Genomic DNA, 12,534 nt, shown 5'->3' on the forward strand with positions numbered 1-12,534 from the left:
TGGCCAATGTACCACGGCTAAGGGCTGTATTCAGGCATTTCGTTGTGCTTAAGAACAGCCCTTAGCCGTGGAATATTGGCCATATACCACACCTCCACGGGCCTTATGTTTTAAGATTATCACGTCATGAATGAAATGACATACTTATAGTGGATGCAGATGTAATCTGGCAATTGTTTTTTAATTGCAACCAAGAATGCAGAACATTTATAACAAACACTGCGCATTGACAGTTCTGGGGGTTGGGTGCAAGACAAGCTCCGCCTATTTGTTCGACGTCAGAAGATATAGGAAGACTACAAGCTCCGCCTATTTGTTCGACGTCAGAAGATATAGGAAGAAGCCTAGCTTAGCTGTTCAGAAACCAACAACATCAAATCATCATACGTATTTGCCTTGTCTGGAGACGTTCGCTACATTTTACATTCAATTGATTGAATGGCAACGACGGATACTGTACAGTCGAACCAATATTTGAAACCAACCTGTGCCGCTTCATGCAACTGTAAAGGATATCGCGATGTAAGGGAAGCCAGCACACAAACCGACACCAAAGTACAAGGTGAGACTACTGCGCTGTCAGTTACTGGCGAGTTGACAGCTTGACAGAGAATGCTGCGAATGTTTTTACTGTTCGATATAATATTGCTACTCACACGGAATAATGAGCTTTGAGGCATATTCAAAATAAAGACGTAATTGTGTCACCGTCTAGGCTTTTATTAGTTTGAACCCACACGTCTGTAACCTACCTAGTGACTGTCTAGAAACGTCCAAACGGGATCCTTGGGACGTCCCAACTGTCTGACGTCACCCCATTGAATTTTTTATTTTATTTTATTTACAAATATCCTCAAACAAAAGAGGAATAGTCGCATGCAAACAAGAATAAACTATTTACATTGCCAGGTATCCTAAACAAACAAATCATATCAATAATACAAGTTTGAATTGCCTTTTTGTTTTTCATTTTAGTTAAAGTAATGCCATATTGTTTAAACTCAAAGTGAAAAAAGTTAGGTTTTGAATTAGACCATTTGTGAATATGAAATTTACCTAGTATTATTAGTAGTATATTTAATTAAACTGCATATTTATGTCAGAATTTCTGAAATTAATCATATCAAAACCATTAAATAGTACAACCGGTCCTATTTTTTTGTTGTAACAATTTTGTCACCCCATTGAAGTTGAAACTTAAATGGTAGCGGTTTCGAGTAGTGACGTTCCAAGGATCATGTGACTGGTTCTGCAAAAAGGTCTTGAGCATTATGGCACCGGACAGGTAAGCTGGGCTTGCTCTGTAATAGTAGGGTTGCTGGATCAAGCATCCATTTGGTTGTTCTCCCCTATGAATGCCAGAGTCACATACATGTTTTGAAGAGAAATGTACTGGCCAACAGTTTCACATTCTATGTCAGTGCTCCAGAGTTGCAATGGGAAGAGGAAGTAAATGTCTGCCCAATGTTTGCTTTAACGTAAATAATTTCTTTGAGCTCAATGTGTTATCACTTGGGAGCAGCAACGATCTAGTGGACAAAAAACTCACTTGCCTTCCCTGTTTGTAATCCTGTTTTTCTATGGTGTGTTTTTAGGTCATGGACCCAGGCTGTCCAAGGTTAACCTCTTCACCCTGCTGAGTTTATGGATGGAACTTTTCCCCAAGGAGGAACCAGAAGACATAAACCAGAATGACTTTGTAAGTTTGACCTACAGTGCATTCAGAATGGATTTAGACCCCTTCCCCTTTTCCACATTGTGTTGTTACAGCCTTTTCCCCTCATCAATCTACATACAATAACCCATAATAACAAAGTGAAAACAGGCTAAGAATTTTTTGCAAATGTATTAAAAATAAAAAAACAGAAATACCTTATTTATATAAGTATTCAGACCCTTTGCTGTGAGACTTGAAATTGAGCTCAGGTGCATCCTATTTCCATCGATCATCCATGAGACGTTTCTACAACTTGATTGGAATCTACCTGTGGGAAATTCAATTGATTGGACATGATTTGGAAAAGCACACACCTGTCTATATAAGGTCCCACAGTTGACCGTGCATTTCAGAGCAAAAACCAAGCCATGAGGTCAAAGGAATTGTCCATAGAGCTCAGAGACAGGATTGTGTCGAGGCATAGATCTGTGGAAGGGTACCAAAACATTTCTGCAGCATTGAAGGTCTCCAAGATCACATTGGCCTGCATCATTCTTTAAAAAATCTATATATATTTTTACCTTTTATTTAACTAGGCAAGTCAGTTAAGAACAAATTCTTATTCCCAATGACGGCCTAGGAACAGTGGGTTAACTGCCTTGTTCAGGGGCAGAATTAAATTTTTTACCTTGTCAGCTGGATTCGATCTTGCGACCTTTCGGTTACTAGTCCAACGCTCTAACCTGCCGCCCCATTCTTAAATGGAACAAGTTGGGAATCACCAAGACTTTTCCTAGTGCTGGCCGCTCGGCCAAACTGAGCAATTGGGGGATAAGGACCTTGGCCAGGGATGTGACCAAGAACCCGATGGTCACTCTGACAGAGCTCCAGAGTTCCTTTGTGGAGATGGTTGTCCTTCTGGGAGGTTCTCCCATCTCATCAGCACTCCATCAATCAGGCCTTTATGGTAGAGGCCAGGTGGAAGCCACTTCTCAGTAAATGGCACATGACAGCCCACTTGGAGTTTGCCAAAAGGCACCTAAAGGACTCTCACACCATCAGAAACAAGATTTTCTGGTCTGTTAAAACCAAGATTGAAATTATTTGGCCTGAATGCAAAGCATCACATCTGGATGAAACCTGGCACCATCCCTACGGTGAAGAGTGGATCTGCAGAGCAGAATGTGAGAAACTCCCCGAATACAGGTCTGCCAAGCTTGTAGCGTCATACCCAAGAAGACTTGAGGCTGTCAAAGGTGCTTCTACAAAGGTCTGGAAACTTATGTAAAGGTGATATTTCAGTTTTTTATTTGTAATACATTTTCAAACATTTCTAAAAACCTGCTTTTGCCTTGTCATCATGGGGTATTGTGCTGAGATTGATGAAGAACATTTATTTAAAAAACCATTTTAGAATAAGGCTGTGATGTGGAAAAAGTCAAGGGGTCTTAATACTTTCCGAATGCACTGTGTAGCGGCCATTACATATTGTTGTTAGAACGTTGGGCCAGTAACCGAAAGGTCGCTAGTTTGAACACCCGAGCCAACAAGGTAAATAATCTGTTGATGTGCCCTTGAGCAAGGCACTTAACCCTAATTTGCTCCAGGGGCGCTGTACTACTATGGGTAACCCTGTAAAACAACACATTCCACTGCACCTATCAGGTGTGTGTGTCATTTTTTATTTATTTGTATACATAACATGCAATAAATTACCATATTGAGCATCATCAATTATATGATATGCATCATCACTTTTCTCCCTTATCTCCTGTCTGTTTCTGTGTGTCAGACGCGGGGTACAGGCCTGGTGGTGGTTCGGGACCAGAGGGTGGTGGGTCTCCACTGCTCCGGTCCAGAGCTCCACGTGGGGCAGGTAGCTGTGATCAGACACGGGCCCAGGCTGGCTGCCTCAGACCTCTACTTCTCTAGGAGACCCTGCGCTACCTGCCTCAAGATGCTTATCAATGGTGAGATCTATATATACACTGCTCAAAAAAATAAACGGAACACTAAAATAACACATCCTAGATCTGAATGAATGAAATATTCTTATTAAATACTTTTTTCTTTACATAGTTGAATGTGCTGACAACAAAATCACACAAAAATGATCAATGGAAATCAAATGTATCAACCCATGGAGGTCTGGATTTGGAGTCACACTCAAACCACACTACAGGCGGATCCAACTTTGATGTAATGTCCATAAAACAAGTCAAAATGAGGCTCGGTAGTGTGTGTGGCCTCCACGTGCCTGTATGACCTCCCTACAACGCCTGGGCATGCTCCTGATGAGGTAGCGTTGGTGGATGGAGCGAGACATGATGTCCCAGATGTGCTCAATTGGTTTCAGGTCTGGGGAATGGGCGGGCCAGTCCATAGCATCAATGCCTTCCTCTTGCAGGAACTGCTGACACACTCCAGCCACATGAGGTCTTGCATTAGGAGGAACCCAGGGCCAACCGCACCAGCATATGGTCTCACAAGGGGTCTGAGGATCTCATCTCGGTACCTAATGGCAGTCAGGCTACCTCTGGCGAGCACATGGAGGGCTGTGCGGCCCCCCAAAGAAATGCCACCCCACACCATGACTGACCCACCGCCAAACCGGTCATGCTGGAGGATGTTGCAGGCAGCAGAACGTTCTCCACGGCGTCTCCAGACTCTGTCACGTGCTCAGTGTGAACCTGCTTTCATCTGTGAAGAGCACAGGGCGCCAGTGGCGAATTTGCCAATCTTGGTGTTCTTTGGCACCCCCACCTGTGGACGTTGGGCCCTCATACCACCCTCATGGAGTCTGTTTCTGACCATTTGAGCAGACACATGCACATTTGTGGCCTGCTGGAGGGCATTTTGCAGGGCTCTGGCAGTGCTCCTCCTGCTCCTTCTTGCACAAAGGCGGAGGTAGCGGTCCTGCTGCTGGGTTGTTGCCCTCCTACGGCATCCTCCACGTCTCCTGATGTACTGGCCTGTCTCCTGGTAGCGCCTCCATGCTCTTGACATTACGCTGACAGACACAGCAAACCATCTTGCCACAGCTCGCATTGATGAGCTGCACTACCTGAGCCACTTGTGTGGGTTGTAGACTCCGTCTCATGCTACCACTAGAGTGAAAGCACCGCCAGCATTCAAAAGTGACCAAATCATCAGCCAGGAAGCATAGGACGTGGTCTGTGGTTACCACCTGCAGAACCACTCCTTTATTGGTGGTGTCTTGCTAATTGCCTATAATTTCCACCTGTTGTCTATTCCGTTTGCACAACAGCATGTGAAATGTATTGTCAATCAGTGTTGCTTCCTAAGTGGACAGTTTGATTTCACAGAAGTGTGATTGACTTGGAGTTACATTGTGTTGTTTAAGTGTTCCCTTTATTTTTTGAGCAGTGTATATACATACACACACAGAGAGAGAGAGAGAGAGATCACTTGTAAAGTCTTGTCTCTTGTCTGTCATCTCCAGCTGGGGTGAGCCGCATCTCCTTCTGGCCTGGTGACCCTGAGATGAGTCTGCTAGCGGTCAGGCCTAATGGGACAGACTCCATTTCCCAGGAGGCCATATTGGACGCCATTGCATCCGAGAAGCTGAAGTCCAACAGCCGGCCCCACATCAGTGTGGTGGTGCAGCCTGTGGCCCCTGGCCTGCAGCAGTTTGTGGAGGAGACCTCTAGGGGGAGTGACTTCATGGAGAGGGTGTCAGGGGACGACCCCGAATTGGACGCTGGGGACTTCTACTGGAAGCAGAGGAGACGGAACCTGGACACTTTCTCCGAAGAGTTCCTAATCCCACACGAACAGTGCCACCGTGACATTCTCACCAAAATAGGTCTGTAGTACAATCATTCAACCATACTTGTTAACTAGCTTGTGTTCACCGGTTAGCTGTATTTGGGCTATATTGGCTAACTCAAGATTGGTAGGTTTGAGGAGCTCCTTTGCTCAAGAGGCCACGTGCCACGCCATCTGTTGTGTAGATCCTGTTAAATTAATGGTAAACATACTGTTTATAGATGAGGATTTGACACTGTCTTGCTACAGGTCTGGAGAACTTTTGCATGGAGCCGTACTTCTCCAACCTGCGTCAGAACATGAGGGAGCTGGTTGGGGTTCTGGCCTCAGTAGCTGCTAGTGTGCCTCTTCTCCAGCATGGCTTCTACAGGAAGGACTCCCAGCCTGCAACCTCGGAGCAGCCCCAGCCTCAGGGGTTGTCCCAGGAAATTGCCAGACACTGCATCGTACAGGCCAGACTGTTGGCCTACAGAACAGGTACCTGAATTATCTGTTTAGTAGCCTATATACTAGCCAGATTACTCATTCAAACTAGGAAGTCATTTTGTAAAGGTGACATGTCACCACATTTTGTGGGGAATCGCATAAAGGAGTTCCAAGTAATAAAAAATTGCAGGAGAGAAGACTATTGTTATGGCATAACGTCCCATGGTTGACTGCACGTTGTTCATGTTAAGGCTAACAGGACAAGCTGCGATGGGTGGTTCAACCTGTCTGAAGGTTTAAACAGATGGAACGTGTCTGACTGTTACTTGTTTGTTGCTATTCCAGAGGACCCTAAGGTTGGGGTTGGTGCTGTCATTTGGGCAGAAGGGAAATCGGTGAGTAAACCTTTGAAAATACCGTTGTATTTTCTAAGCTCATAACTATACATGAATATGATGTATGTTGCCTCTGTAATATAATGACAAAAATAAAGTGGAAAGGCTGGTAACAAAGATTTCAATGTGAAAAATGAATAAGGTCAAACTGCCATTCACTGTGTTCTGTGCTCAACTGTTTTAGGGTGGTTGTGATGGCACGGGGCGGCTGTACCTGGTGGGTTGTGGGTACAACGCCTACCCAGTGGGCTCAGAGTACGGACAGTACCCCCAGATGGACACCAAACAGCAGGACCGCCAGAGGAGGAAGTACCGCTACATCATCCACGCTGAGCAGAACGCACTTACCTTCAGGTCAGGAGGAGAGGGAAGACATGGGCCCCATCTCAATACTCCTAAGTGACTTCCTCCCCTTATATCCACCCTTAATCTCCACTGATATGAGAGGACAGGGTACAGATGTAGGAGCTTAATTGCAGCAACAGGAAATGTGAATTATGTGGATTATAATTAATGGACATTTTTGTAGGTTTTGATACATTTTTCGTAAGGTATTGACATTTTTAAAATGGAATTGGCAAACTTCAGAAGCCTTTTTAAACCGCATACCCTACACATTTTACATTTCTTGCATTGCAGGAAAGTTTTTCTGCAACAGGGTGATCAAATGAAGATTCTACATCTGTAGATGAAGGAAATACAGGAAATGTGTGTATGGGTACATGGGTATATTTGCTCTCGACCTGTCCAGTCCTTACAGGTCAGCGGAGAGGAAGCAAGGAGGTACATCCGAGAAGTCGGACCAGGGGGCAGGAATTAGTAGCTGGGCATGAGGATTTCTGATACATGTAAATACATGTGATTGACTGTCGTTTCTAGGAGTGAAGAGATCCGTGAGGAGGAGAACACCATGCTGTTTGTGACTAAGTGTCCGTGTGATGAGTGTGTCCCTCTGATCCGAGGAGCTGGGATCAAGCAGATCTACACCACTGACCTGGACAGCGGCAAAGACAAGGGAGACATCTCCTACCTCAGATTCCCCAGCCTCCAAGGAGTCCTGAAGTTCATTGTGAGTACCTACATTGATTGACTAATGAATAGTTTTTCTATGGGTGTAGCAGCATCTCAATAGTCTATTCCTGCCATTTTCTTCATCTGTACTGATGAGGGAAAAAACTGGATGGATTCCTCGTAGATGTTTTCACTTCAGCTTTTACCTATCCTTGTGTTTTCCTCGTTAGGCTACTGAGGTATACTCATTATAGTGCTTTCTACAGATGCAATTTTCTTAGTGTGTTTACATGTTTTCGTCACAGTGGCAGAAGTCCTCTCTGGCCAGGAGAGCCTCTGAACATGCTGGTCCTCATCTAGCCAGTGAGTTGTCCTTCTCTGTACCATTAGTTAGCATGATATTTGTCACTTTGTAGAGAGTGATGTCACGTCTTCTCCTCCTCTAATAAACTCAGCAAAAAAAATAACGTCTCTTTTTCAGGACCCTGTCTTTCAAAGATAATTCGTAAAAATCCAAATAGATCCCATGCTTGTTCAATTAATGAACATGCACCTGTGGAACGGTCGTTAAGACACTAACAGCTTACAGACGGTAGGCAATTAAGGTCACAGTTATGAAAACGTAGGACACGAAAGAGGCCTTTCTACTGACTCTGAAAAACACAAAAAAAAGATGCCCAGGGTCCCTGCTCATCTACGTGAATGTGCTGCAAGGAGGCATGAGGACTGCAGATGTGGCCAGGATAATAAATTGCAATGACCGTACTGTGAGACACCTAAGACAGTGCTACAGGGAGACAGGACGGACAGCTGATCGTCCTCGCAGTGGCAGACCACGTGTAACAACACCTGCACAGGATTGGTACATCTGAACATCACACCTGCGGGACAGGTACAGGATGGCAACAACGACTGCCCGAGTTACACCAGGAACGCACAATCCCTCCATCAATGCTCAGATTGTCTGTAATAGGCTGGACTGAGGGCTTGTAGGCCTGTTGTAAGACAGGTCCTCACCAGACATCACAAGCAACAATGTCGCCTGTGGGCACAAACCCACCGTTGCTGGACCAGACAGGACTGACAAAAAGTCACGGTTTTTGTCTCACCAAGGGTGATGGTCGGATTCGCATTTATCGTCGAAGGAATGAGCGTTACACCGAGGCCTATACTCTGGAGCGAGCTCAATTTGGAGGTGAAGGGTCCGTCATGGTCTGGGGCGGTGTGTCACAGCATCATCGGACTGAGCTTGTTGTCATTGCAGGCAATCTCAACGCTGTGCGTTACAGGGAAGACATCCTCCTCCCTCGTGGTACCCTTCCTGCAGGCTCATCCTGACATGACACTCCAGCATGACAATGCCACCAGCCATACTGCTCATTCTGTGAGTGATTTCCTGCAAGACAGGAATGTCAGTGTTCTGCCATGGCCAGCGAAGAGCTCGGATCTCAATCCCATTGAGCACGTCTGGGATCTGTTGGTTTGGAGGGTGAGGGCTAGGACCATTCTCCCCCCCAGAAATGTCTGGGAACTTGCAGGTGGCTTGGGGGAAGAGGGGGGTAACATCTCACAGCAACAACTGGCAAATCTGGTGCAGTTCATGAGGAGATTCACTGCAGTACTTAATGCAGCTGGTGGCCACACCAGATACTGACTGTTACTTCTGATTTTGACCCCCCCTCCCTTTGTTCAGGGACACATTATTCCATGTCTGTGGAACTTGTTCAGTCTATGTCTCAGTTGTTAAATATTATGTTATGTTGCGTTTTCTGAAAATAAACGCAGTTGACAGTGAGGACGTTTCTTTTTTTTGCTGAGTTTATATTGCTGGTCACACAAATATAATGTGCATGCCTCCACCTAATCACCGCAATACTGATGACGGATCAGCCCTTCTAACCGTCTCTGATTTGACTCTGCAATGTGTCCCACCTCTGACCATGTCTTGTTATGATTACAGATGGATGTGAGGGGAAGCATGGGAGACAGCCTGAACAGGCCCTTCAATCCAATAAGAGGTTACGGTCGGCAACAAATCCAGACCTTTCCCCTGTTTGTTGAACAATGGTACCTGTAGCTTTCAGTCTGGTTTCACCAGGCTACGGTCCCCAGGCTCTTGTTGGCATTGGAAACATTTCATTTATACAATCGCATATTGATCAGTGATTCAAGGAAGGATGCATTTTAACAATGTTGGAAATTCAAAGGCCTCTTCATACTCTCCTATAATGGACAGTTTCAAGGAGTAAACTCAGTGATTTTTAATGGACTGACTGTATATTCAAAGGAAATGGTACTACGTAGATATTTTTATTTTTTAAAAGTAATTTTAAGGCAAGTGAACTCTAAGTGCGTGTTTCCTAATTATTTGTCTGAAGAGTTTACTATGAAGGTTACTGTTGATTGTAGCTTTACGTTTACTATAGTTCTTCCAGACTTGAAGAATCCAAGTCACATCCCAGCCAGTGCAGGCTACCACCACTATATTGCACTTTGCCTCAAAGGATACTAACTCCTAGACCCGTGCAACTGTGCTTTGTCTGTTGTTTTTTTGTTACATGGTTGGCTCCTACATCCTTGAATTGTTTCATCCTGTTTTGCCAAACTGCTTTTAACTGATAACAATAAGCATCTAACAGCAACACACAAAAAAACTATATAAAATGACAAACCGGGAAAACTATGTATGCATTTATTTTATTGGTGTTGTGGTACAGTAGTATCAATGTGATAAAATGAAATCCCATTGTTGAAAAGGGTCAATATTACTTTAGTACAGTATGTTAAGTAAACCTGTTTTGGCTCAGGTGTAAGTTCCTACTGATACAGCCTGAATCTTTTAAGTCTCTTGTTTATCATTTTAATCCAACATCAGTTTGCCATTCGAAGCCCCGTTTATACCTGGTGTTAACATGGGTCCTGTGTCTTGATCTTGTCCATATTCTGATTGTGACCATTTCTAGACCCGTGTAGAATATTACAATTATTGATGGTGATTCTTCCTGACTACCTCCAGAGGCCATCGAGGACTAATTGTATCTTGATATCTTACAAGTGTAAACAGATCTGGATTGTCAAACCATTTTAAATAGTCCTTCAAATCATTGATTCAAGGGATCAATATGTCTTAACATTGGGAATCTCATCATTTGAATACAGGGAGGGACTAAGGTTCAAAATATAAGTTGAGAAAGGTCATTGGCATGGCAAGACTTGAACCTGTGACCTTGTGGTCATAGTCCACAGCACCAGCAGGAGGGAGGGCACCATCTAGAACAGAATTATGATGCAGTAAGTGATATGTTCAACATTCTGCTGCCCTGGGAGCCTACCTTAATCAGATGGACTTCATGGAAATATATATTTTTTTGTTACACCATCTGCCCTCTTGACAGAATTCATGAAGGATTGGGTGTACATTTTATAAAGCTGTTCATTCCTTTAGTCATTTTAGAATGTCAGTAGATATGTACTAAAACATTTAAGTAGGTTGGAAAACAAAAGCTGCATTTGAATTCAAACTGGCAACACCATCTGTCGCAACCTGTTTTAACACCCTCCCACAAGCACTCCACCTCCCTGAAACACTTGTCTTTACTTGACTCACTTGTAAACTCCACCCAGTGACATGTCACTAAGCTCTGCCCACTGAACTTTCATCCAATCAATTTGTCCCTGGCTACCTCGAGAGGTGGTCGGGAAGATCTGTTCACAATTAATGATTGTCTACACTGGTCTAGAAATGTGGTCAAGATTGCATGTTAGCACCAGATATAGAACAGGGCTAGAATGGAGTTTCACCAAAACGACAAGGGCATTGAGGATACTATCCCTTGTGTGTCAAGTCCAATCTAACAATTGGAAGAAAAAAAAGTATTTGGCAATTTAAAGAACAATCAGTTGTTCGTGGCATGGTGCCCATCACATGTATTATTCAATATTACATTGAAGAGCCATATTAATTAGTTCATATTTTCAATTTAGATGTAAGCTCAACCACCACGATTAAAATATGCATTGGCTCAATTTGTCTGAGGTTATTTAATTTAGATTTCCCCCAAAACAAGCTACATGTCAAAAATATATATATTCAGAGCAAGATGATTCTTCTACCTTATCCAGTTTACTGGAATGTTAACTTACCTGGACAATCATAGTCCTGAGTTTTGGCCTCCTGGTTCCTAGTTTTATGATGCGATCAATGAACTGCAATTAGTTTAAAATAAAATATTATTTCAACTGCACAACTCAAATATAGTGAGTTCAAGGTTCATTGCTTAATCACGGCTAATATGTTTAACCAGACCATATTTTTCTAAATAATAATTAAGCTCCGCCTAGAAAAGTATTTAAAATACAAAAAAAGGAAAAACAAAAAGGCACCTCTGTATGTGCCCCTACTGTTAATGTGTTCCAACCATCCCCTCCACCATCTAAATAAGAAGGGGGAAAACAAAAGGCACCTCTGTATGTGCCCCTACTGTTAATGTGTTCCAACCATCCCCCTCCACCATCTAAATAAGAAGGGGAAAACAAAAGGCACCTCTGTATGTACCCCTACTGTTAATGTGTTCCAACCATCCCCTCCACCATCTAAATAAGAAGGGGGAAAACAAAAGGCACCTCTGTATGTACCCCTACTGTTAATGTGTTCCAACCATCCCCCTCCACCATCTAAATAAGAAGGGGGAAAACAAAAGGCACCTCTGTATGTACCCCTACTGTTAATGTGTTCCAACCATCCCCCTCCACCATCTAAATAAGAAGGGGGAAAACAAAAGGAACCTCTGTATGTGCCCCTACTGTTAATGTGTTCCAACCATCCCCCTCCACCATCTAAATAAGAAGGGGGAAAACAAAAGGCACCTCTGTATGTGCCCCTACTGTTAATGTGTTCCAACCATCCCCTCCACCATCTAAATAAGAAGGGGGAAAACAAAAGGCACCTCTGTATGTACCCCTACTGTTAATGTGTTCCAACCATCCCCTCCACCATCTAAATAAGAAGGGGGAAAACAAAAGGCACCTCTGTATGTACCCCTACTGTTAATGTGTTCCAACCATCCCCCTCCACCATCTAAATAAGAAGGGGGAAAACAAAAGGCACCTCTGTATGTGCCCCTACTGTTAATGTGTTCCAACCATCCCCCTCCACCATCTAAATAAGAAGGGGGAAAACAAAAGGCACCTCTGTATGTACCCCTACTGTTAATGTGTTCCAACCATCCCCCTCCACCATCTAAATAAGAAGGGGGA

At 43.8% G+C, this 12,534-nt stretch overlaps 1 protein-coding gene across 1 annotated transcript; it reads left to right on the forward strand.

Moving 5' to 3' along the window:
- Nucleotides 1–311: 311 nt before the first annotated feature.
- On the forward strand, nt 312–11,304 carry LOC115132282 (cytidine and dCMP deaminase domain-containing protein 1-like). The gene is made up of 10 exons (XM_029664756.2): nt 312–562; nt 1,596–1,699; nt 3,450–3,627; nt 5,121–5,483; nt 5,696–5,923; nt 6,218–6,267; nt 6,452–6,621; nt 7,147–7,336; nt 7,584–7,641; nt 9,239–11,304. Exons 1-10 carry the CDS (start codon nt 439–441, stop codon nt 9,337–9,339), a joined length of 1,566 nt encoding a protein of 521 aa, XP_029520616.1. The 5' UTR covers nt 312–438; the 3' UTR covers nt 9,340–11,304.
- Nucleotides 11,305–12,534: the final 1,230 nt, after the last annotated feature.

This window comes from Oncorhynchus nerka, linkage group LG2 (assembly GCF_034236695.1).
Source record: "Oncorhynchus nerka isolate Pitt River linkage group LG2, Oner_Uvic_2.0, whole genome shotgun sequence".
Taxonomy (NCBI): domain Eukaryota; kingdom Metazoa; phylum Chordata; class Actinopteri; order Salmoniformes; family Salmonidae; genus Oncorhynchus; species Oncorhynchus nerka.